Below are 26,562 nucleotides of genomic sequence, written 5' to 3'. Positions count from 1 at the left end.
TACTCTTCGGCTCGTTAAGAAAGGTGAAGACATTACAAGAGGGTGTGATCCCTCGACATGGCTTTGTACGAAAACGGGTGTGTCCCCTTTGGAGTTTGAGAAGTCGGGTGTACGGCTTGGAGATTCGCCCGTTGAAGAATCTCATCATTTTAGTGAAGATCCCAATGAGGTAAACATGGAAGAGTGAAGTAGGTCTTGTGATAGACCGAACCACTATAAATCTTGTGCCTTGTGGGTTGATTCTTCTTCTCCTTCTCATTTGCACATTGGTGATTGGTAAACTCTACCCTTTCTTGTATTTATGTTATATTAAAACAAGGGTTAGGGCAAATAGGCTTAAAGTAATATCTAAACCCTAAACTTCATTATCTTGAATATTTGAAGAAGGGTTAGATTAATAAGTGCTTAATTAGTAAATTAATTTTCATAATCCATTTAATTAAGCCAAAAATTTTTAATTGACCAATTCACCCCCCTGGGTTGTCGCACCTGCATTTCAGCTGTCCTACGATGCTCAATCCTTGGCTCCAATAATCTTATTAAGTCCAAAATCTCCACAATTAATGCAATAACCACAAAATTTACAGATGCAGTAACCACAAAATCTACAGATGCAAGAGGAGAGAGGGTGTTATAGCTTCGTGGATGATTAGTTGCTAAATGTTCGGCTTTTTCACACTCCTCAGAGTGTTATACCTTTGTTCAAGGGTGGTTGCCGATTGTCCAGCTCTGGACAATCTTGGCAAATGGTTCACCCAAACTTTGAAATGGCAAAGGGGTTGCACACATGGTTTCAGGTTGTGGCAATGACGCCTAGCAGTAGTGGGATCTAATCAAACAAGGGCTCGTCCGATTGGCCAACTCCAGGGCATTTTGGTCCTTTTTGAAAAGTTGGATAATTTTGAAAAAAGGCACTTTTCATGGTAGTTTTGCTTCTTTCATTGGAATATATTTTCTCTCATGGGTCTTTGGGGTGTTTTACTGCTCTAGCTCATTTAAGAAGCATGATTTGATTCATCATTGGAGTGTTGAGTCATTTTTTGTTGAGAAACATTAGTCATGGGTTTTTTTGGAAATTTATTTACAAAATTTCTCATTATTTTCTAGTAATATTAGAGATTTTATTGAATAATTACTTCTCCTATTTTTTCCAAAATTATAACTTTTTAACAATTTACTTGATTAGCATTTTCTACACAACTATTTTGCATAAAGAACTCATGGTCATAGGTACTAAAAATGCCGCCTATTATTCGGGTGACATGTACGAGACCACTTGATGTAAAATTAGATTCCTATATACTCTGTCAATAAATATAGGAATGCTATCAAGTAATTTTTTGGGTTCAAGATGCTAATTTAGCCTTTGTTGCACTACATTATATACCTAATAAGTGAGAAATATTTTAAAAAACTCATTGAGAATAGACAGGATGACAAAAATTGATAAAATTATTACCTGGAGCAATGTACCCAATAGTTCCCTTTAATCCAGTTGTGCTGCTTTGGTCTTCAGATGAGCTTTGAATGACTCTTGGATAAAACTTAGCTAACCCAAAATCACCCACATGAGCATTCATGTCTTCATCCAAAAAAATGTTGCCTGGCTTTAGATCACAATGAGCAATCGGTGTATGGCAATGATGGTGAAGATAATCCAGCGCGGAAGCTATGTCAATTGCTATGTTTAATCTCTTAATGAAGTTTAAACTTCCTAATTGATGTTGCCCATCTAATTTTGAATGCAACCACTTCTCTAGACTCCCATTTGGCATGAACTCAAGCACGAGAGCTTTGAAATCATTACCTCCAAAATCGATGCTTGAACAAGAAGTTATGATCTTCACAAAATTTCGATGACGAATGTTTCTGAATGCGTTGCATTCAGCTATGAAACTCTTTGAAGCTCCCCTTAAGTGAAGATTGAGCACTTTGACAGCAACAATATTTTCATTGCGACTGAGGATTCCCTTATACACTGATCCATAACTTCCCGTGCCTATCAAATTGGCTGAAGAGAACCCATCTGTTGCCTTAAAGAGCTCTGCATAAGAAACCTTTAAATGCCGGCCGTCCAAAGAAGATAGGGAAGATGGTTTCTTCCTTGACTTTCTTATCCAGTAAAGTGAAGCAGGGACACACAATAAGAAAATCAAACATACAACCGCACTTGCTACTAGGATGATTACTCTAGAAACATAGGCTTTTCCTCGTCTGCCATTAGCTCGCACTGGGCATGTAGGCAACTTTAATTCTGGGATACCGCCACAAAGATTATCATTTCCCATGACTGAAATTGTACTAGCATTTCCAAAGACACCTTGTTTTGGTACTTCACCCTCAAAATTATTGAAAGACAAGTTTAGATATTGTAGAAACTTAAATCCCTCTAGATATTTTGGAATCTTCCCTGAGAAGTTATTGTATGAAAGATCAAGGACTTCAATGGATGTTAATGTAGTAAAAACTGACGAAATATCTCCTCGGAAGGCGTTATCCTGCATATAAAGTGCTCGCATGCTCTTACAATTTGCAAGAGTGCTTGGGATTTCACCTGACAATTTGTTCTGAGAAACATCCAATAGCGCTAGAATGTTCAAGTTACCCACTTCTGATGGGAGGGAGCCAGTAAAAAAATTTTGAGACAAAAAGAGTGCAATTGATAGCGAAGAAAAGCCAATAATTTGTTTTGGAATTGTATCTGTAAGGTTATTTCGACAAAGGTTCAATCTTAAAAGTTTTGTACAGTTTGCAAGAGATAGAGGTATGCTTCCTTGCAGGTTGTTTAATCCTAAATCGAGGTCGGTCAATTGAGTAATATTTCCGACATTGTATGGGATTTTCCCGGACAAACTATTACCACCCAAGTAGAGTTGATGTAAGTTCTGAAGCATCCCAATTGAAGTGGGAATAGAACCCGTGATGAAGGTTCTATATATACCCAAATGATTTACGTTGATGAGATTCCCGATCTGACTAGGGATGTTACCAGAAATTAGGTTTTCTCCTACTGACAACCGAAAAAGTTGAGTTGAGAGATTGGCTATGGAGTTGGGAAATAGGCCAACAAAATGATTTCTCTGTATGCACAACCAATTTAGGTTACTACAGTTGGTGAAAGAAGTGATAAATTTCAAGTCCTCAGATCTACCAAGGCCTAGGTAATTATAGCTCAAGTCAAATCTGAATAGATTCTTTCCCCATCCAATATTTTCAGGCACTGGTCCGCTTAACTGGTTTTCTTCCATTTCAAGCAATTCAAGACTTGAAACATTGGATAATGAATTTGGAATGTGTCCGGTAAATTGATTGCTTGCTAAAGATAGAGATTGGAGATTAGGAAGAGAGAATCCTATGTTGGGTGGAAGGGTTCCGTGTAACTGGTTATCTGCCACGACAAAATCTTCAATAAATGAGAGATTATTATAAAAAGAGGAAGGAACCGTACCAGATAATAAATTTGCAGAAAGGACGATCCATTTCAAGTGATTAATTCGGGCCAGGTCATCTGGGATGTGTCCCACCAACATATTTTCCCTTAAATTTAGATACATGAGAGACGAAACGTTCCCTAGTTGAGGTGGAATGCTCCCTGTAAGAAGATTAGGACCCAGATACAACAAGGATAGCTTCGGTAGAGTGCTAAGTTGGATGGGAATTTTCCCTGTCAACTCATTGAAACTCAAATGGATGACTCTGAGGTCCCTACAGTGGGTGAGATTGGATGGAATTTCCCCTCCCAAGGAATTATGGCTCATATTAAGATGTTGCAATCTCAATAGACGGCCAATATCTTGGGATATTTGGCCATTGAAGCTGTTTTCTTGGAGGTGGATTTCCTTAAGGAATGTGAGGTTGGATATGGCAGGAGACAAAGAACCCACCAATTTCTGCCCACTAAGGTTCAATACAGTGATCCTTTGATGCCTCCGACCGCATGTGACTCCATTCCAATTGCAGAAATGGAGAGTATGGTTCCATGATAATAAGGCTCCAAGAGGATCACTCCTTATACCATCCTTGAAGGCGAGCAGAGCCAATCGATCGGTTTCGTTTCCTAGTAAGGTGGTGGTGGTTGCAGAATTCGAATGTACTATGTTCATGGCAAAGAAGAGATTTACAGAGAAGATAAATGACCAAAGCACACTAAGAAGACTCATACCTGGTAGCTGCGGGTTGAAGCTCTTCTTGTGCTGAGCAAAGACGAGATTTTATTTATTTTTTGTCTCCCAATTTCATTTGATCACACTCGACCTTTATACAGAACGAAATGATGATGCATTTACTAGTCACATGAACAGACGATATAGCCGTCAATTGACTTGACCTCATCAATTCATTCATTTATTAGGTCTTTAGATTATATAACGGCTCAGAGCTTTTGGCGGTGTTGGTGTTGGTTTTGGATTTTTAGAATCAATTTTGAAATCAAAAACTGATTACTGGACTGAAATTGTGTTTTAGCTTGCGTCCAATTATCAATTTTGGACTACAAATCTATTCTAAAAGGGCGACCCACTGCACAAGGCTCCTGCCATTGCTGGGCTTGGGGAGGGCTAGATACACACAGCCATTACCCGTGATCACCATGTCACAATAGAGCAACCATACCGTTGCACCAGGCTCGGTCTCGACTAAAAATCAATTCTAAAAATCCAAAACAAAAATGGGCTTAGAATACTCCATTGCTAACCATTTTTAGTGAACGAGAGTTTGCATACGTATCAGCAGACGGATTGTAGAGCATTGGTTTTACTAGCTAAGGACCTGTTGGTTTTGGGTTTTGAGAATTGATTTTAGTTGAAAACTGATTATATCTGATTATATCTATTCTCATAAGGGGCGAATTTATCGTCGAAGGGGCAACTTTATCCGCTCCCACCGAAGGCTAAAAAGTAGTAATTGGTGTTGGGGATTTTAAAAATAAAAGTGGTGTTGAAAAAGGTTTCAATTTTTTAGAAAAGCGGTGGTTTTTAAAATATAAGAAAAAGACCAAAACAACGTCATAGATGACGAATTTTTTTGTCTCCCAATTTCATTTTATATGGAAAGAAATGAAAATGTATTGACTACCAATTACATTATATAACGTTTTTTTCTTCACTCGTGCCAAGAAAAAAGTAGTAGCTTTGGCCTTGCTCGTGTTTGACGAAAGCCTCACCTATCATTGAAATTTCCACTCCAAAAAAAACCATCAATTGACTTGACTTCATCAGTTTATTTATTAGGTCTTTAGATTAAATAACATGGCTCGCTCAAAGCTTTTGGCCTGTATGGGAATCTAGAAAGATGAACAGTTATTAGAAGCATGGTTTTAAATTTCGACCGAAATCCGAAATTTCGGACCACGGGAATCTAGAAAGATGAATAGTTATTAGAAGCATGGTTTTAAATTTCCACCAAAATCCAAAATTTCGGATTCGGTGGGGACTGAAAACAAGCATTGGAATGGCATGTTGGTAAATCTACTAAGTTCCCAAACAACTAGCTGATATAGCCTAACGACTATTTTTTCAGCCCACTCCAGTCGACTTCCCCAGTCGACTGGGGTAGGGCAATCACTTGGCCCTGCTAGTTTGCACATTTAAAGCTCAATGTATTTCAATCTTTTGGGAGAGTTGGCTAGGTCTTGTCCCATGTATATTATCACGTTAAGGGACACTAATTAACTTAAATAAGTGCCTCTAATAACCTCAAAACAAGAAGAGGACTTTTACATTCTAAACAGAGTTGAACTCAACTTGATCTTCTCTTAAACTTCAAGGTTTCAAGTCCATCTTGGCTCCTTGGATCTCCTAAGTCTTTGGCACTCAAATATGCTCTAAATTAGCTCCTTCGACTTTATACAAGCATCCTTGAATTGCACAAAGAACACAAGATCTACTACCCAAACATTCAAACATATTACCGATATAAAATCACTTGTGTTTGGATCTAGGGAGACAAAATGATGGAAAAGAAATTCCATGAGAAAAAGTTCTTTGGAAAAAAAATTCCACATCTAGAAGTTTAGCAATTTTCCTTGTAAAGAGAGGAGATTTTGGAATTTGGGAAAAAAATCATGAAAAATAAGTTTACCAAACAACGAAAAATTCATTTTCCATGGTAAAAATTTGCAATGCGTTCAAACAGCCCTTACGAATTCATTTAGTTGCTTCACTTTATTAGGAAAGTGCAGCGCAGGGAAATGATGTGGAGAACGAATTGGAAAACCTATGAGATGAGTGTTTAGTTGTCAGCAAACTGTAGAGAAAACCCGTACGGGTGTGGCTCTTAGGGTAATTTTGACGCGAGTTCAAATCCCCGTGGCTTACCTGATGCATGTGGTTTATGGGTGATTGCGTGCACTGTAGGGAATAGTCCCACTCTAAAAATTGGCGTGGGTATAGCCTATGCTCAACTCAACTCATCTAAGCCTTCGTCCCAAACTAGTTGGGGTTGGCTAATGAATCCTTTAGAAAAATTTCATGAAGAAGGTGAAAGGATCTACCTAGCCCAAATTGACTAAGTCTAATCCTGACACTAGTTGGGTTCGTCTATATGGATCATTTTCTTCCATTCTCCCCTATCCAAGGTCATGTTCTCTGTTATGTTCCAAGCCCTCAAGTCTTTCCTCATTGTTTCTACCCAAGTTGTTTTCGGTTTGCCCCTACCTCTTTTTACTCCATCAACTTGGCACTAGTCACTTCTTCTTACTGGAGCATCCAAAGGCCTGCATTGGATATGCCCAAACAATCTTAAGCGGTGCTCTCTCATCTTCTCCTCAATTGGTGACACCCCCACTTTTTTACAGATGTCTTCATTTTTAATTCAAAATTTCAGGGGTCCAAAACCGGTACCGAAACTGAAATTTTAAACCATGATTAGAAGACCACTCTAGTGTGTGTTCAAAGTTTCAAACTTATAGCCAGTCTGTCAAATGGGACCGAATTACTAAGAGAACATCCGGTTTGACTGATTCAAGGATGTGACATTACAGTTTCCAATCGCGAGATGGTGGAGGATAACCACTTGGACAATGGAGGACCTGAGAATAAGGGAACCCATCATGGGTAGTTACAAAAAAAGTTCCCGGCCTCCAAGAGAACGTGGGGTAATGAAGAACGGTTACCAGAATAAAGCTGTATAAGGAGACATTTGTCTCCATGGAAGAGGTCACAAAACCAAATCCAAACATGTTTTTAGCCTTTTATCTTTTCTTTTAAGCACTTGAACCCTTTACTTTTTGTAACTGTAGCTATACTTGGATTAAGTTAGCAATGAATTCATCTTCTCTGGTGAGTCTATCTCTTTAACTAAACTATACCTCGCACTAGCATTTTGTCTGTGTCCCTTTTGTCATTTAGCTTGAGTCGAACGATCTGCTGACCCTGAGAGTCTCTATGTTTAGAAGTCACGAGTACACCTGAAAAGTCCTTTCCATCTGTGTAAGTAAAGAGGAACCCGCACACACTCTCACACGCTCCACACGCACACACCAAAATCAGATGGTCACACTGACTGACCGCACAGGAGCACCCCTCCATTCCAATCGAAAGCCAACACTCTTTTTGGCACGCACAGTGGACACGATGCATTGCATAGCATTTAAATGGCTCACAATACATGACGTAAAACTACGGGCCCCAGTTTCCCAGAATTCTAGTGACTCTAATGTTTCCAATAGTGTTGATATACATGATAAAGTGACTTCTAATTGGGAAAATCCTTTGCTAGACCCTTACGAAGCATATGGACGGGAATTCCCATAAGTTGTCATAAATGGCAGCTCGCCAAATTTCAGAAGTGATGAGGCCCTTTCAGTCCTCTAGCGAGATTTTTCTAAGCAGGTAGACAGACTATTCGGTTTTCTATCCGAAGAAATGGTGCCAATTGCGCCAGTACAATCACCTCTCTAGCACGATAACAAGCATGTCCTGTAGCTAACGTACTGAGGCTGTGCTTCCGAGTACTCCTACCAGTTGGAGGGTGGAATTAGGTTCGTTCAGGTCCGGCTTTTATCTAGACTGAGTCCTAAAAATGACCGAGTCAACAAAGTATATAAAATCTTGAGTGTAGGGTTTCCATTGGGGGATAATTATGTTCATCTAGGTCCTGGTCCAACTCATGACTGAGTCTACAGAAAACCCACCAGTCTCAAACGGAATTAGGTTCGCCAAGGTCCAACTTAATCAATCAAAGATTTTCCGAGTCTCCTACACTCGCCCAATAAAACTTTGTATCTTTGAAGAAAGAAAAACAAAATCCCTTCAAAGAGGGTTATAAGTTGTAAAGAAGATGTACAAAGAAGTCCTATATCCAAATCTTGTTCAAAGATGAGAGAGGAACAACTTAAGTTGATTCACTCTTTTAAGACGTTCCAAATAAGTTTTAGTGTTCTTGGTTCATTTAGAATGGTTTAGTAACTATATATATATATATATGAGAAAAGTGTTCCTAAGGTTAACCTCATATAGCTTATATGAGGTGGCGCTCACAAAACATAAGGGGCCCACATTCTTAGGATGATCCAAAGCATTCATTTGAAAGGCCCCATCATAGATAGGGTGTGTACAAAAAATTAGCTCCATTGGATTATCCTAACCCATCCAATAGTGGAGGACAAAATGAATAGAATCTTTTTGTCCACAAATCTGCCCATTTTTTCCTCCACTTTTAGAGGGGTTAGGATGATCCAATGGAGCTGATTTTTGCTACACACTCTATCTATGATGGGGCCTTGCAAATGAATGGTTTGGATCATCTAAACAAAGTGGGTGCCTTATGTTTTGTGAGCGCCACCTCAAATGAGCTTATATGAGGTTAACCTCAGGAACTCTCTCTCTCTCTCTCTCTCTCTCTCTCTCTCTCTCTCTCCCTCCATATATATATATATATATATATATATATGGGTCCCGCTGGGTCCCACTTAAGCGCACCAATGGGAGACGTTATAAGCGCACCAAAAAAATGGTGCGCTTAAGCTCACCAACAGTTTTCTCATATATATATATATATATATATATATATATATATATATATATATATATATATATATATATATATACAGTTTTAGACCAAAACAAGCGTTGGAATGGCATGTTGGTAAATCTACTAAGTTCCCAAACAACTAGCTGATATAGCGTAACGACTAGTTTTTCAGCCCACTCCAGTCGACTTCCCCAGTCAACTGGGGTAGGGCAATCGCTTGGCCCTGCTAGTTTGCACATTTAAAGCTCAATGTATTTCAATCTTTGGGAGAGTTGGCTAAGTCTTGTCATATGTATATTATCACGTTAAGGGACACTAATTAGCTTAAATAAGTGCCTCTAACAACCTCAAAACAAGAAGAGGATTTTTATATTCTAAAAAGAGTTGAACTCGACTTGATCTTCTCTTAAACTTCAAGGTTTCAAGTCCATCTTGGCTCCTTGGATCTCCTAAGTCTTTGGCACTCAAATATGCTCTAAATTAGATCCTTTGACTTTATCCAAGCATCCTTGAATTGCACAAATAACACAAGATCTACAACCCAAACATTCAAACATATTACTGACATAAAACCACTTGTGTTTGGAATCATCAAAACAAGATGGTGTGGATCCGTGATCTGGGAGCGGGTTGCGGGTCGGGGATAATCCCTTCTCGCATCACGCCCATGCGGTAATCAGGTCCCAAGCAATGCATCAGCTCCAAGACATAACAAGAGTAAAAGAGATGAAATGGCCACTGTCTTACTAAGATATCAATGTCTTTGGATCAATATTTTTAGGCGAAATATATGGTGAGTGATATTGACACATATGCATGCCTTTATTTTTTTTGCTTCTTATGGATTAGGTATGATGAGTGATATTGAAACCTATGTTTATATAGCATTAATGCAATGCAAGGTTCTCCTTCGAAACAAGAAGTTTGAGATTTTGTCTTCAACTTAGAAAGGTTGACAGTAGAGGAGAGACACTTCAATATGATTAACGAGCTTAATGATGAAGAGAAGCGGAAATGGAGTAAGTCGGTCTCTTGTGACCGTTAATGCCCAAAAAATGGGTGTAAACAAATACAAAACCCTCAAAATTTCTACAACTCGATATCTTAGGGCTCAATATAAAACCCCCAAAATTTCTACAAGTCAACTATGTCTTAGGGCTTAATATACCCTAACATTAGTCCTTGGAACTTCTTAGTACTCCGATCAACCATTGGATGCACCATATCAGACCAATTACTGACAATTACTCCTAATCATTCGGAAATTAAAATTAGTGGTGGCTAACTCCCCAAAAATTACATAACAAAAAAGAAAATCTGATGGTACCGATATTTTCAGAATGATGGAATTGTCTTGAGATGTGTCCAGATTTAATGGAATCAGACGTTGGATGCCCCATAACAATTGTAAATTACAGATCAAGGGTCACAAATACCACTTTATGTATTTTCCATATCAACCATCCATTTGTAGTGCCACCAATGGGAATGCTAAGATATGAGTAATTGATCTAATCTCAGCTTATGGCCAAAGTTATATATCAGACCAATTACTGACAATTACTCCTAATCATTAGGAAATTAAAATTAGTGGTGGCTCTAACTCCCCAAAAATTACATAACAAAAAGAAATGTGGGCCCCCACTACAACAAATGTGACATTTAGGAGCGGACATTTAGGAGCGGTCATAAAATCCGCCACCAATTGTTGATTCGCCAGCGGTCTAGACTGCTGTTGAATGTCCCTCGAAGGACTAAACTCGGCAGCGGTCATGACCGCTACTAAACATGAAATATGACCGCTCGTATATACGAGCAAGGTGGGCGCGAAAATTTTCTCCGTCCCGCGCGAGTATTTTCTCCGTCCCCGTTACTGTTTTGCCCCATTTCTTTCGAGGAGGTTTCATCTCTTCTCCCTTCCCAGCATCAGCCGAACCACCCAAACCGATTTTCCCCTGTTAAATCCCTACTAAACCCTCTTCTTCATTTTCTTCTTCCTCTAAAATTCCATCCATCTCTACGCCCCTCAAACCCACCTCAGCCAATACTCCTTCCCCACCGACCACCTCATTCTTACCACTACCAAACCCTCTTCTATCTCCTAAACTCATTTTCCCCATCATCGCTCCACCATCTTCTTCTTCATCTTCTACCTCAAACCCATCTCAGCCAACACCCATCACCGTCCCAGCCACCCAACCCTAACCTCCTTAAACCCTTCTTCCTCATTTTCTCCGGCAAGGCATTGCCGGATTCCGACCAATTTCCACTCCCCACGTCAGATCTACTATTTCTGCCCATCTCCTTCAACCACCATCCATCCCCCATTTTGTCTTATCTGCTCCACCCGTGGTTGGATTATTTTGGCTAAGCTTTCGGTAATTCCGGTTAGGAGAGGTTATTGGGGGAATAAGATTGGGAAACCTCATACTGTTCCTTGTAAGGTTACTGGGAAATGTGGGTCTGTTACTGTGAGGATGGTGCCTGCTCCCCGTGGGGCTGGGATTGTTGCTGCTAGGGTTCCTAAGAAGGTTTTGCAGTTTGCTGGGATTGAGGATGTGTTTACGTCTTCTCGTGAATCGACTAAGACTCTGGGGAATTTCGTGACGGTTTGGATTTTGTTGGGTTTATACTTTTTTGTTTTTAAGATGGGGTGGTAATTGGGTTGTTGTGATAGTACTTGTTTTTTTTTTTGAATGTGTGGTGCTTTGATTGTTGATTTGATTTTAAGTTGTTATTGTTGGGATTAAATTTGGATTGATTGGTGGTGTTCTGATTGGGTGGAAATTGTTGTTGGGTTTGTGGTTTTATTGGATGATATTGGGGATTGTTAGTTGCTAGGTTCTGGAATTATTAGATTTTTGTAGTTCTGATTTTTGGGATTAGTTATCGTTTTCTTTCTTGTTCTTTTTTTAAAAGATTTTGCTTGTTTCTTCCATTTGTTTTTTGCTGCTCTGTTTTATTCTGTTTTTGTTCTTAATATATTCATGGTTTGGTTGATATTAGTTGTTGATTGTTCTTGGTATTGTTATTGTTGAGTTAGAGTTTATTTTAGAGTGGAGCTTTGTGCTGCTATGCTATTTTATGATTTGATTTACTTTTCGGGTGAAATGGAGATCCCAATTATTCTGTGTAGTGAAGCCGTGAAGGATGGTTTTGTGGGTCCTCTCTCATCATTATGTTGTTAAGTCTTAGCTTGGTTATTAACTTTTGTTGTGCTACTCTACCATCTCTGTTGAGTAATATTATAACTTATTAACCATCAGTAGTTTTTAGCCAATTGAAGTCTTTGAGTTTCATTTGAGTGTCTGCGGTAGTTAATGATACATTGGATTGTTGTTTTTACTTTTTTAAAAACATGGAACATAGTTAAGTTGTTTTGTAGGTTTCTCTACTTTGTGACTTGTTTAGTTGGCTTGTTGAATTCCACAAGCTTTCTTCTCGTTGGAAGTTTCCCCTTCTAGGCAACGTACATATTTTAATATCAAGGACTTGACATGAAAATTTTGGAAGAGGATTTAGTGCGTGTAAAAGCGGTTCAGAAATAAGGTGTCAAGGCATTACATTTTGTCTTTGACAACTTACTGGTTCTCTTATGCTTGCCATGTTGTATGGTTCTTTAGGCTAAGATTGTCTCCTATTTTGTAACTTGTCTTTTGCTTTCTATTCTTTACTCTGCCTCTATTAAGTGCCAAATAACGTCTCAAGTGGTTGATTGTGATTGTCTTTGCTATGTATCTTCCACACAAAAAGCGAATGTGTGTGATGATGCACTTTCAAAAAAGCAAAAAAAACCCTTATTTTATGAAAAATGACCAAAGGGCCCTTATGTCATAAAAATGACCAAAATCCCCTCATCATATAGAAAATAACTAAAATACTCTATCTCATGGAAAATAGCACACCTATTTGCATGACCGTGACCACTAGGTCACAATGGAACAACCTTACCGTTGCGCTAAGGCTCGCCCTCTGCAAAGCGGGTGTAAGGCTGCGTACATCTAGCCCTCCCTAGACCCTGCAATGGCGGGAGCCTCGTGTACTTGGCCACCCTTTTATTGGTCCCTGCCATAGATTGACCCACGATATTTTTTATTTGGACCTACGCCATTGTTTATTTGGACTCGCAACTTAGCCCACAAACTTTTTGGGACAATAGTAAAAATTGGAATGAAAAATACTCTTATTTTAAAACTCCAATATCTGATTTCTTTACAACTAATCCTTTTTAGTGGGTCTCACAACATTTATTTATTTGGACCCTCAATTGGGTCCCCACAAACTTCCTATAGTAATGGTAAAAAATTAGAATGTAAAACTTTAAAACCCAGATTACTTAACATCCCTAGTGATGTCCCTACTCGAAGAGTCCTAGGCATTCTTAGAGTGACCCACAATGCCGCAATCCACAAGACTTCATTAGAGTGACCAACAATCCGGGAAATCTTTTGGCATTTTAAAATCCCCGCGACTAACCCTCCCTAAAGGATCTTCCTAGGAAGACTCTTTCACGTGCATCCCAAAACGGGAGGGCTTTTCTTCACAAATGAGAGATTTTCATCTTGGGCTGCTTGGAGGAGTGAAATCTTCTTCTTGGAGGATAGATTTTGACGACTTATTCTTTTCTTTTGTAAGCCCTTCTAGAAGAGTAACTCCTTTAGTCGGAAAAGATTTTGACTCCATTTTTGTAAGGAGTCCTCTCGGAAGAGGAATTCCCTTGAGTCAGAGATGTTGATTTTGTAAGGTATATTCTGAGGAAGATTCTTTCACGGACCCTTGCTTTTCTTCCCGGATGAGAGAAATTTTCGTTGCGGAGATAAAAACTTCTTTCCCTTTCCTTGAGTCTTACAAAGAGAGCTCTCAAGGAATATCTTTTTCTCGCTGAGGGAAACCTTCTTAATGTGTCTCCTGGAAGAGACTCAAAATGATCCACTTCTTCTCAGAGGAAGTCTCCAAGAGCAAAGGAATATAATTAGTTAAAAATCTTTCTCACTTTTCTCTCTTATTCTCTTCTTATCCTTAGCATAGCTCTTTTTTTCTCCAAATGATTCGATCCCCCTTCCAAAATGATCGCCTCCAATTTATAGAGTTCATCTTGGGGCGGTTAGCAACTACCACCACACCCTTTACTTTTATTCCCATGTTCTCAACTTTTTCATTCATGGGGACCTCGTCCTGTTTATAGAATTTCCTATTGCATTGTGTACTACATTTTTGAATTGATAAATCAATAGTTCAATTTGATTTTATTATGTCCTTTTCTGCCTGACAACTTCTGTTAGTGTATCTTTGAAATTAATGGTTAGTCTTTATATATGTCATGCCACTATATATAATATGTCTCAATGCTTATTGACAGTTGAGTTCTGATGATATTCCATCTTCAGTCCTCAACATTATCATAAGCTAAAGCGATGCTTACGCTGCCTTGTCCTGCGTCTCTTCCTTTTCCTTGGGGGAAGGGCCAAATGACTTGGTTGCGGACATTAGGAAAGGGCATTGATCCTATAACTCAAATGGTTAGGGCTTTATGTACAACCTCAAAGTCGCAGCTCACTGGTTCATGTTTTAGACCGATTTAATTGGGGATCTTTGTATCATACATTGTTGTGGGCTGTACTCGTCATGCACTATATTTTTTTTTTTTGAAGAAAGATAACATTTATTAAATAAAAGATGATTACCAGTGCGCTTCATGGGGTAGAGACTGCCCCATATACAAGGCAGCTCTAGTAGCTCCCAATTTGGCAAGGGAATCAGCCAAATCGTTGGAGAGAAAAATAGAAATCACCATGCATACAAAAATCTCTAATCTCATCCAATAGATTGGCTAATCTCCATGGACCGACATTAATCCCTATGTCCCAGAACACAATGTCTTTATGCTTATTGATGGTCGAGTTCTAATGAGATTCCATCTTCAGTCCCCAACATTTTCATAAGCTAAAGCCATGTTTATGCTGTCTTTGTCTTGCATCTCTTCATTCTCTTTAGTGATTGAGCCAAATGAATTGGCTTGCTGACCATTATTATAGACATTTGCGTCTACCTCAACTGGCTGAGGTTCTCTGCCCAACATTGAAGCCACACATGTCATATGTTTAGGACAAATTTGGGTATTTGATTTGGAATTTGTTAGTCACTAGTTATATGGTTCTGTAGCATCTTAGGATTATGTAGATCAAAAGGAAACAAAAGCTAAAACATAAGCTTTTTAGGTACAACCTATGTATGATGTACGATTGTAAGTGATGTATGAAAAAAATTCTTTCATACTATTGAATTATATATATTCCACAATGTCATAGGTGCTATGTTGATCATTGGAAGAGAGAGAGAGAGAGAGAGAGAGAGAGAGAGAGAGAGAGAGGGGGGGGGGATATTTCAACCCCCGTTTCTAGCCACTCTCCTTGTTGACTTCTTGTTTTTGCTTACAAGTGGCATCCCATTTAGTGGCCCATGAACTGTTAGAGACAAAAGATTAAGAACATGAAAGTAGGTGTGTGTCAGTCTGTTGGAGTCTCTCTCTACACTTACACAGTACCCAACCAATACCAGCAAAGTGAGTTCTGGTTCTTTTGAAGGCCACTAGCAAATAGCTACAGCCTCTGTCCTTGGATTTAAAGGAAAATTTCATCTTGACTGATTTAAATCCATACCCATGCCTCTATAAAAGTTGATTTTAATCCAAAACCATACCTTTGTAAAAAATATTTTAATGGTTCAAAAGAATGCAGAATAAATCCTTTCTAAACATTCACAGGATCTTAGACGTGTTCTCAAATTGGAGGGAGCAAATCATCAAGCTTGGCCAACAAAATTGCAAACAGCTGCTCTCCTACTTGCTGCTGAATGGTTTTTTATGGTTAATGGAATGGCTAATTGTAGGGGTGGAAATATCATCCCCATATGACACACACACACACACACACACACACACTAAACACCATGCTATGATATGTTCTGCATTTTATATATGATTGCACAGTGCTTGATTACCTTCCATGTTGAGTCTTTTTGTTGTGATACAGCTCAAATATTGAGGTCTGTTGATGCTATTAATTCGTTGATTAACTTGGTTCCATGCCTGTTAGAGAATATGAATTGAAGTTATTGCTTTAATTCCCAACTCATGACCCATGAAGACACAGTAGACAAATACTTGTATGGATGTACGCCATTCTGAGCAAATAACGTAGAAACGTATATTAAGAAAGCACAATAAGATTGTATGCCTGGATGTTGATTAATAGTCCTAATTGCTCTAGTAAGTTACTGTAATTGCTCTAGTAAGTTAATCTAATTGCTCTAGTAAGTTAGTCCACTGGCTTGGTGATTAAACAAGCTGTGCCCAGTGTCCCATTTGTATATATCTGCAATAGAAGTTTGATATTTTATTATGGGATCCCTTTATTATTTGTTTCTGTTATTGCTTTATCAGTACTTTTTTTTTAATTTCTTGTTCACTATTTGAAAATTCATTCGTGTGCAGGCAACATTTGACTGCCTGTTGAAGACATACGGTTTCCTTACACCAGATTTCTGGAGGGAAACACGCTTTACAAAATTCCCTTTCCAGGAATATACAGATCTGTTAGCGAAGCCTACAAAGGCCATCATCCTGGAGGACGTTGAGAAGTTAGAAGCTTAAGGTTAATGAGGAGAATTTGAGGTTAGTTTTGTTCTTGGTTGGTGCTGCCTTAGGGAAGAAGTATCTTTTTCTGGTTCAAGGACTTGAATCTTTTCTTATTGTGAAAGAGTTTTGTTTGATTTTATTATGTCCTTTTTACCCTCATGGGGCTATGTTCTGTTAGCATGCCTTACTTTATCCAATTCCAGAAAGTGGTGTCAACTTTTACCCTTGATTAAACTAGCCTTTGATTGTTTACTGTGTTAGGTTTGGTGTTGTTTTTTCTCTATTATTTTCTTATGTTTTTTTATACTGAAATGCTAAAATGATGGTAGCTGTTAGGCTTGTTCCTAATGGGCACTATGTTACGGTCATGGTTTTAAATTTTGGCCGAAAACCGAAATTTTTTATTTCGGTCAAGACTGAAACCGAAATCGGGTATACCTGAAACGCTTCTTTTTTTTTTCAGCCGAAATTCAAGGAAATTCTGCCCAAAAATCTCTATTGATTGTTCTAAGGATAAGAAGAGAATAATTGATATTAGTTGTTGATTGTTCTTGGTATTGTTATTGTTGAGTTAGAGTTTATTTTAGAGTGGAGCTTTGTGCTGCTATGCTATTTTATGATTTGATTTACTTTTCGGGTGAAATGGAGATCCCAATTATTCTGTGTAGTGAAGCCGTGAAGGATGGTTTTGTGGGTCCTCTCTCATCATTATGTTGTTAAGTCTTACCTTGGTTATTAACTTTTGTTGTGCTACTCTACCATCTCTGTTGAGTAATATTATAACTTATTAACCATCAGTAAGTACAAGAAGTTTTTTTTCCCTTTATATTTCATCAGTAGTGCATCTATGGTTGATGTATGAACCTTTATATTTCATTTCTAAGTTTGAAGTAGTGCATCATTACAGTCAATCTACACATGTAGTGTATTTTGCCACATTATGTTATTTTTATGTAAGGTATTTTGATGTACAATTCGTACAAATTTAAGCTATTTAATGTCTCTATGTTGTCTATTCCAAATGGGAACTTTATAAGGTATAGAGATGATGGTTGTTGGGATGTATTGGAGAGGGGGCTGATGGTGGATTGTTGAAGGAGATGATGTTGAGATGGAGGAGAGGAGGCTGATGGTGGATTGTTGAAGGAGGTGATGTTGAGATGGAGGAGAGGAGATGTGTTGGCAGGGAACTACGAGTTCCATCATGACATGTAACAGATAACTTTTAGAGCATGGAACTTTGATGAATTTTTTATTTTTATTTTGTGTGTGTGTGAGCCATTTACTTTCTTTTGCAGCTGAAAATGTGGTCAGAGCAGGTTGGAAAACTTACAGATGATGGGCGGCAGAGTTCAGTTGCTTTGGAGAGTACTAGAAGTAGACTATTGGATGTACAGAAAGTATCTCAGGAGCTAAGGCAATCTTTGGATGTATCACAATCCAAGGTTCAGAGAAGCAGACTCAATGTTGCAGAGCTGCAGATAGAACTAGAGAAGGAGCGGTAATCAATTATTTAGTTTTATTTAAAAAAAAAAAAATCAATTATATACTTTTCTCTTCTCTATATTCTCTGGAATGTAGCCCAAATGCTTAGAGTTTCAATAATTTTATCAGGTTTGAGAAGAAGAGGATAGAAGAGCAGTTGGAAGTTGCAAGAAGGAAAGCTGCCTGTCTTACTGCACATACAGAGGGCTCATCAGTCTTGGAAAAGCATCAACAAGAACTCCGAGAATACAATGAAATACTGGGTGATGGAAAGGTTGGTTGTTTTCCCTCTTCTTCTTCTCAGATTATATGTTCTTCTTTTATTGCCATTTCCCCCCTCACTTCTTTATTGTTCTTTTTTTTTTTCTCTGTTTGGATATTTTTTCCTCAAGGAGCGGTTCTGTTTTAATTACAGCTTCTGCATTGGATTATCTTCACCATCAAGGTCATACTCCAATCATTCACTGTGATTTGAAGCCAAGCAACATTCTTCTTGATGAAGACATGAATGGCCATGTAGGTGAATTTGGGATAGCGAGGTTTGATTCAAAAATCATTCGCAACTCCTCTGAAGATCAAGGCAGCACGAATGGTCTAAAGGGAACTGTTGCGTTCATTGCTCCAGGTAACAATTTATTTAGTTTCAACACATGAATCATTCCCTGTTTCATGCACATTTTGAACCCACAAATCAGCCCTGCTACTAGCATTTCAGCCCATGAATATGCTCCCTGCTAGCACATTTCAGCCCATAGATATACTCACTGTTTTAGCACAATTCTGTCCTTGGATTCAGCCTTAGTTTTTAGCACAATTCTGTCCATAGTTCACCCCCCGAATCAGTCCCAGTTCTTTCACAATTCAGTCCTTTGATTCAGCCCATGTTTTGCACTGATTCAGCCCTTGTAGCGTAGGCTTTCTCTGCTATAACAGTGAACCATGAGAAGGTGCATCCTTGGATAATGAGAATTCCCTGTTTTGAATATTTATATTATGGCTTTATATATAGCAGCCCTCATTTCAACCATGTTTTACACAGGTTCAGCCCTCATTTTAGCCTCTGTTTTGCAATTGCAGTTCATGATTCATTCCCTGTTTTATTCACATTGTTAAGCACAATTCTGTCCATGAGTCAGCCCCCGCTCTATGCACATTTCCAAACACAAGTCAGCCCCGGTTTTATGCACATTGTTAAGCACAATTCTGTCCACAAGTCAGCCCCCGCTTTATGCACAAGTTCAAGCACAAGTCATCCCCGGTTTTATTCATTTTTAAGCACAATTTTGTCCATGAGTCAGCCTCCGCTTTATGCACATTTTCAAACACATTTCAGCCCCTGTTTAAGCACATTTCACCCCTGTTTTTACACAGTTTCAGCCCCCGTTTCAGCCCCTGTTTTTACATAATAGAAACATAAAATCATATGACTATTAATCATATCAGACTCCCAGAATCTATAATACATTCCTTCTTTTGTACATACAATTTGTTTAGCCATTCTTGAATTATTTGGTCAACTTTTCGAACTTCTTTTTCTTTTCGTTCATTCAACATCCTCTAAGTGCATGGATGGAATGATTTGTCACTAGGAAAACTATCATTTCTCCAACCCTAAGTACCTTTCATATGGTTGTATTCTGTTTGCATCAAAAGTTTACATATTAGCCTGATAGTATTAACATGGCTCACCATGTCTGTCATTGCGTTGCAGCCCTTTCAGTGCTGGTAGATATCACAGCCTTGTGATTGAAAATTATAGTTTTCCTAGTGATTCACTTGAGATTACAGCATGGACAGAAGATGGGTTGATTATGGCTGCTCGTCACAAAAAATACAGGCATGTCCAGGTGTGGTTTCTTCTTCTTTTACTATTTTTTTTCTGGTTACATCTGCAGCCTTCCATTTGCCCAACTCTTTACTGTAGTTTCCAGGTGTTGATGCGCACCACTGGTACATTAAGGAAATTGTTTTCTGGCATGGCCTAGTTTTCCATTTTTGGCTGAATTTATCTTCATCACTGGTATGTGACTGTTTACAGTATTGGTACATGATTAGGTACATCATGGGTATTTTACTATACATGGTACATGATTACATGTTTCATGTTTGATAGAACAATTTATATTCTTTCTATCTTTTTAGGCTGCTATCTGGTTTTGATTTTTGATTTTGTTCTACATCAGCATAGCCTTTTTTAGTTGAAGTTTCCCAATATAAGTTCTTTATGTCTACGTCAATGTTCTAAGCTCTGTATGGATCGGTTCCTTTGTTTTTTTTACCGTGTCTATAAGAGAATTATCTCTCTTTTTTTACTCTGTTCTTTTTTCCAGTCAGACAAAATAAACTAATGTATCCAGCTTCTTCACATGCAACAGAAGTGAACAAATTTCTCTTAGTAAAAGTGGCCTGCAAGAAAAGACATGCAGAAAATTAAACACCTTCCTTTCCATGCTCTGCTGGCCGCAAGACATTGCTCACAGGTTTGAGGCTCTACTTCCATTCCCATTGAATTTAAGCAACTTTATTTCCTTCCACTGTGCAACAAAGTGGTAATATGGTCCATGCTTTAGTGAATGTTGAAAAAATGCCATTGAGTTGAGAATTGTGGGTTTTACTCTATTTAGCTTAGAATTGGTTGTCAATTAAAGTGCTAAGAAGTATGTCTTACTTTTTTTTTCCATAGGTTCACTGCCTCTTATTTATAACCATCTGAGACAAGGCTGTCAATCCATGGAATCAAGTAAGGTCAAAACCAGATAGCAATACCAAAACATTATAGTTCATACTTTCTTTTTCACAGGTTGCGTCTCTTGAGAGCAGTATTCATGAAACCTTTCAATGTCAAATTTTTGGAGTTCCTGTTTTATGTTCGTCAAGGGCTTCTAGGTTTTTTAATCAAATGGCTTCAAATACACCTATTTTGTGGGCAAAGAATCTTATATTCGAAATTACATTATTGGTGTGGAATTTTTGAGCTACATGGTTGCTATGTTAGTTAATCAAATGGCTTCAAATACACCTATGTTGTGGGCAAAGAATCTTATATTCGAAATTACATTACTATTGATATGGAAATTTTTATTGTGTATCATTATTTACCTTGGGAAAAAACTCATTTTCGCTATACAGTAGCTATGTCATGGAGCCAAAGCTTCTATTCTCTTCTTATTTGTAACTTCTTATCTTTCCATCATTCATTTGGATGCCTTTTTTCAATGCTTTTATGCTACGTAACAGTGACTGCAATTAGTTATTTGGATGCCTCACTTGATCAGGACAAATTCTAGAGCGGGAAAGGATTTTATCAATTGAACAAACTGTTTGTACTATCTTGACATCGAAACTTATGTTTTTTTTGGTTGGCCGAAACTTATGTTTCTCCATGGTGTACTCAATTTTCAGGTATCTTGCCATGGTTCAATATCATACGGGAGACATGGTGGGGACCACACTAATGGTGATGCTCTGCACAAGGATAGCAATCCCATGTTTACCCTAATGGGGATGCTCGGCACAAGGATAGCAATCCCATGTTTAACCTAATGGGGATGTTTGGCACGGGATGCATATTCTGCTCAGAGTTACAGGCCAATGGGCATCTTCTCACATTGAAGGTACTTCCCATTATATCACTATCTTTAACACAATCCTTGCTAAATTACAAGTTCCAATTGCATCATTTTTGTAACCCCGCTGAATTACGGTTTCCAGTTATATTTTCTTAGTATATATGGATTGAAATATTGGTGTTTTAGTTGTGTACTGCAGTCCAACCACTAAAAGTGCTGCTTGGGCATTATCGTGGAAAATTACATGGACTTTAGCTTTAAGATATTCTTCAAGTTCTTTCTACAATACCTTGATCTTTTTCAAAAAGTAGTCAGCATCTTGGAAATGCTAAAAAAAAAATATTCCTCCTTTTTTATAGATAAATATGGCTTTAAAGTTGAGTTGAGTATGGCTTTAAATTTGCGAGGCTTTTCTTTTGTAATTTCTTTCTTCCAAGAAAGCTTTTTGATTTTTCTTTCACGAGACCTACTTTGTTTGCAACTGCACATTGGGGCATGGATGTGGTGAAATTGACCCATCAAGTTTGGGGTCTATGTCTGCCCTTCACTAATGTAAACACTATCATGTAATCTTTGTGTAACCTTCCATCTTCCCTAGGCAAAGAGAAGATAAACCCACTAACCCCTTCTGATATCTGTTTTGTATAGCCATCATGTCTTATCTCTTTGAGTCAGTTTTAGAGAGGGGGGCTGTTGTTTTTTTTCCCTGATTCAATATGTTTTATTTTAGATTTTGAATTATGTTTTTTTTGGAACTCTAGGCTAACTACCAAGTAAGTGGACCGAGGTTTTGAATTGTTTCAACCGTAGCATTTAAGATAGCAAGGGGGGTGGGCCTGTAGCTCAATGGTTGAAGCTTTGTATCTCAACCTGTAGCTCAATGGTTGAAGCTTTGTATCTCAACCTCGAGGTTACAGGTTCGATCCTAGCATACCTATAAAAAAAAGCACAAGATACCAAGGAAATAGAGACCAATATTTGCAAGTTACAAGTTTCTGGAGAGCTCTTTCTCTTGGATTTAGTCTACGGGATTGTGATTTTCCTTCCCTCGGGCCACTTTTCTACTTTTTCTATTCACAATGCACCCCACAAATTATCTATTTTCCTCATATGTTGTATGGTTTATGCTCACTCAACTGTATCAATTTTATTCTAGATCATTGTGATCCTTTGGTTGATATGAATAATCGCCATCTAGCTCACTAAGCTTTGTAACTTCATAAAACTCAAATGGACAATTTAATGATAGATTGTAACATTATTCATTTGCTATGGCCTAGGGAGGGCTATCATAAAATCCGGATTTTTCATCTTGGCATATAGATAAAATCCAGAATTTTACATGTCTTTCAAACTAAAACGTGGATTCTAAATACCACTTATCCAAACAGCCCCTTAAGGACCATATGAAGTAAGCCCTGTAGTAATTGAAAACTAATGCTGAGTTTCTTTTTGTCCCTGAAAATTTAGTGGTTTGCTCTAACTCATATGGCATATTGTTTTCTTATGCAGATGGGTTTTGGGATTAACTGAATTTGGGAAGAAAGCAAATGATTTGATGTATCTGATGCACATCATCCTAGAAGAGAATTCATTCTAGGCAGTGAATGTAGCACAATAATGTTGTCACAGTCGAAAGATACACTATGGGCTACCCTCCGTATCTTCCTGCATGCAGCTGCATACCGGTATCATCCTGTTCAGTGCTTATGTTTTGTATGCCGCCTTTATATAGATTCTGAAGATGGTGCCCAGAGATATATTCTTTCGTTTTACAAAATATTCGCAATTAGCCCATATTTAAATATCACTTTCTACAAATTCATGTGTCAATCTTAGTTATAATTTTAGTTATGTTGAATGTAACCTTACCTTTCCTTTCCTCATTTTAGAAAATGACAAACAAAGAAAGATACAGATATCATTCCCAATTTTTTTCCATTTTTGTCAGTATGCATAGCTTTTTTATATATATATAGACGTTGTCTTGCATGTTACACTCTATAGTTCTGATTGGCATTTGTTTGGAAGCATATATAGATGTTGTTCTACAGGTTCCTGCACTTTACAATTATGACTCGTATTTGTTCAGATATATCGGGGTTGCTGCCCTATCAGTTTTCACATTCTCAGGTTATGTTTTGGGATTGGTCATAAGCATATAGCCACTACTTTACAGGTTTTCACATTTCATAACCATGTATATGGCTGTTGCCCACAGGTTTATACACTCATATTGTGATTACACTCGGCCACTGTCCCATTGGTTTATGCACTAGTTCAGTCATTCACTGGTTCAATTTTACTATTTTTGTATTGGATAATATGCTGATTTTTATAGTTTTGGCATTGGGGGTTCACTCTAGTTATTCATACAGTGTAAAGGTACAATGACATGCCCAAATGTTTACTCCTTATCTGTTTGGTTTGAATACATAATATTTGGTGCGCTGATGAGGCATATGGTGATTTCATAGTGTTTACAGAACTCATTGTCCACTTGCAGATTCAGATGAACATATTCAAGGGGATTCAGACCCTCAAACGCTAGCAGAAAACACAGAAGCAAAGGAATATGAAGTGAAAGAATGCACTACAAACAATTCAGTTGAGGTTGATGATGTCTGTCCATTTGCTCTGGCCACTGATTTAAATAGTATAGTTTTTGGTTTTTATAAATGTGATGTGTATATAACATAACAGGTTCTAATTGTAAAACAGGTTATGTATCAAACAAATTTGTTATTCATGTGTTTTGGGATCTGCTGAAAATAATTTTTTTTTTAAATGTAACTTTTAGCGGCGGTCATGACCGCTGCCGTATGGTGCAAAACCCAGTCCATTGTTAGATCTTTAGTCGCGGTGACAACAACTTATTCAGATATTTAGCAGCGGTCTTAACCGCTGCTATATGTATATATTTAGCAGCAACTTCAGCAGCGGTTATAACCGCTGCTATATTCAGATATTTAGCAGCGGTTAGGACCGCTGCTAAATATAAACATATAGCAGCGGTTCGAACCGCTGCTATATTGGCGAACCTAGACTATTAAGAGTTGAAAACAGTAGCGGTCATAACCGCTGCTAAATAGTTCCATACACAAGCGGTCCATGTAGCAGCGGTGAGAACCGCCTCTATAACATATAGCGATGAGAGATTTAGTAGCGGTTAAATAACCGCTACTAAAGGTAATGGTAGCGGTTTTGTGGGCTTTGAGCAGCGGTCTTGCCCGCTGCCAAAAACCATTTTTGTTGTAGTGCCCCACTGTATTTTAAGCTAGTGAGTAGATAACTTATCTACACTAGTGTGTAGAAACCTTTTCTCAACCAATATTATATATTATCCAACGCTTTGGGCAACAATTTGGGAGGCCCAGATCATTTGACACATCGCTATATTATATAGTAGACTGTAGAGGCATAGGTATAAGAACCAGGATACTGTGTCCCCACCCCAATTTTTAGGGTGGGAGTATTCCCTATGTCATTAAAAAAAAGATAAAAAAAGAACCATGATGCTAATTATAGGGGTGCCACTCGAGCCCGATTCAGTCGGTTTGTGACCAACCTAACCGAAGCAGAGGTCACATGACTCAACCCTAGCCTGACTCAATCCGAACCCCAGGTTGAGGAGGGTCAACTCTAATCCAAACAGCCTTTAAATCTATCAACCTTAGCCCAACCCATCTAACCGGATAGATGGTCTGGTTCGGCTTGGTTGCGACAAACAGGAAAAAAATAGAAAAAAAAATGTATATTACGGGATGAGGGTCAGTTCCCAAACAGCCTTTAAATCTATCAACCCATCTAACCCGATAAAAGGATAAAATGTCGTGCTCGGGTTGGTCGTGACAAAAACAGAAAAAAAAAATAAAAAAAAAATGTATATTAGGGGAAGAGGGTCAACTCCAACCCAAACAGCCTTTAAATCTATCAACCCTAACCCAACCCATCTAACCCGATAAAAGGATACAAGGTCAAGCTCGGCTTGGTCGTGACAAAAACAGAAAAAAAATATAAAAAAAATGTATATTACGGGATGAGGGTCAACCCTAACCCAAACAGCCTCTAAATCTTTCGCATGCATTCATCTTTGCACTTTTAGTTTCTATCTCTATTACTATTTATATTTCTACTTCCAGTTCTGATTCTACCTTTATTTTAATGAATAGTTGTTTTGCTTATACTAACCATTTAATCATAAGAAATGTTTTTATAATGTAATTTTCATTTTGTAGCTCTTATTATGCAAGGCACTAAGGGATCTTTTGTTCAGCTCGTTATGACTCAGTTACTACAGTATTTATAGGTTTACATGATGACATGAACACAAAATAAGAGAGCTTAAAGGGATCGAGGAAAGTGTGTTCGGCCATTGTTGGTTTGACTAGTTATCCTGTCAGGCAATTTGCCTTAGTTTGTTTTATTCAGTGGATTAGTTTCAACTTATGTTAGGAGGCTTCTAGATTTTTTTGTGTTGGTGGTTTGCAAATTCAAAAGGAAATGAAATTACTATTTTATAGTTGAGAGTCAGCTTTTTTTCCCTTTTGGGGTAGCGATTTGGATTTTGAGATTTTGAAAAAAAAATTATGTCTAAAAATTTACCCCAAATCCAGGTTGTTACACCCGGTTGGCTCCACGAATGAAACACATCATATTAATGGATATTCATACATAGACTACACAAACAGAGGGAATAATTCACTCTTTTCTCCTCTTGAGAGGGAGAATTGTTATGATTTGTGGATACGAACTCGAGTGTCGCGTGTTGACACACGGATACGGCAAACTCCCAAAATTTCGAAACGGGGACACAACTAAAATAGAACGTAGATATAATCATAATTTGTGGATATGGATTCCTATGTCAAGTTTCAACACGGATACGAGTTGTCAGACATG

At 38.1% G+C, this 26,562-nt stretch overlaps 1 protein-coding gene and 1 pseudogene across 2 annotated transcripts in view; one reads left to right on the top strand and one right to left on the bottom strand.

The window, feature by feature from the left end:
* LOC143859077 (N6-adenosine-methyltransferase non-catalytic subunit MTB-like) overlaps positions 1 to 26,562 on the bottom strand; it is a 75,451-nt pseudogene that overhangs the window by 44,473 nt on the left and 4,416 nt on the right. The gene's annotated exons all lie outside the window — the stretch shown is intronic.
* Positions 11,317 to 24,272, top strand: LOC143859172 (small ribosomal subunit protein uS5w-like). Its single transcript, XM_077369862.1, has 12 exons — positions 11,317 to 11,579; positions 16,463 to 16,642; positions 17,644 to 17,817; positions 17,905 to 18,107; positions 18,221 to 18,365; positions 18,507 to 18,716; positions 19,803 to 20,111; positions 20,467 to 20,571; positions 20,775 to 20,831; positions 21,494 to 21,705; positions 23,173 to 23,348; positions 24,167 to 24,272. The coding sequence occupies exons 1-2, from the start codon at positions 11,448 to 11,450 to the stop codon at positions 16,619 to 16,621; spliced, it is 291 nt and encodes a 96-aa protein (XP_077225977.1). The 5' UTR covers positions 11,317 to 11,447; the 3' UTR covers positions 16,622 to 16,642; positions 17,644 to 17,817; positions 17,905 to 18,107; positions 18,221 to 18,365; positions 18,507 to 18,716; positions 19,803 to 20,111; positions 20,467 to 20,571; positions 20,775 to 20,831; positions 21,494 to 21,705; positions 23,173 to 23,348; positions 24,167 to 24,272.

The sequence above is a fragment of the Tasmannia lanceolata genome, unplaced genomic scaffold (genome assembly GCF_043159265.1).
Source record: "Tasmannia lanceolata isolate RefF3 unplaced genomic scaffold, GAP_Taslan_0.1 ptg000029l, whole genome shotgun sequence".
Lineage (NCBI taxonomy): Eukaryota > Viridiplantae > Streptophyta > Magnoliopsida > Canellales > Winteraceae > Tasmannia > Tasmannia lanceolata.
The sequence above is the reverse complement of the archived record's forward strand: the minus strand, read 5'-3'. Positions and strand labels throughout refer to the sequence as shown.

Bases quoted from the DNA above. Each gene is read 5' to 3' on its own strand.
- LOC143859172 (XM_077369862.1), top strand. From the start codon at position 11,448: ATGGTGCCTGCTCCCCGTGGGGCTGGGATTGTTGCTGCTAGGGTTCCT. The intron at 11,580-16,462 runs GTTTGGATTTTG...ATTCGTGTGCAG, and splicing joins CTCTGGGGAATTTCGTGACG to GCAACATTTGACTGCCTGTT.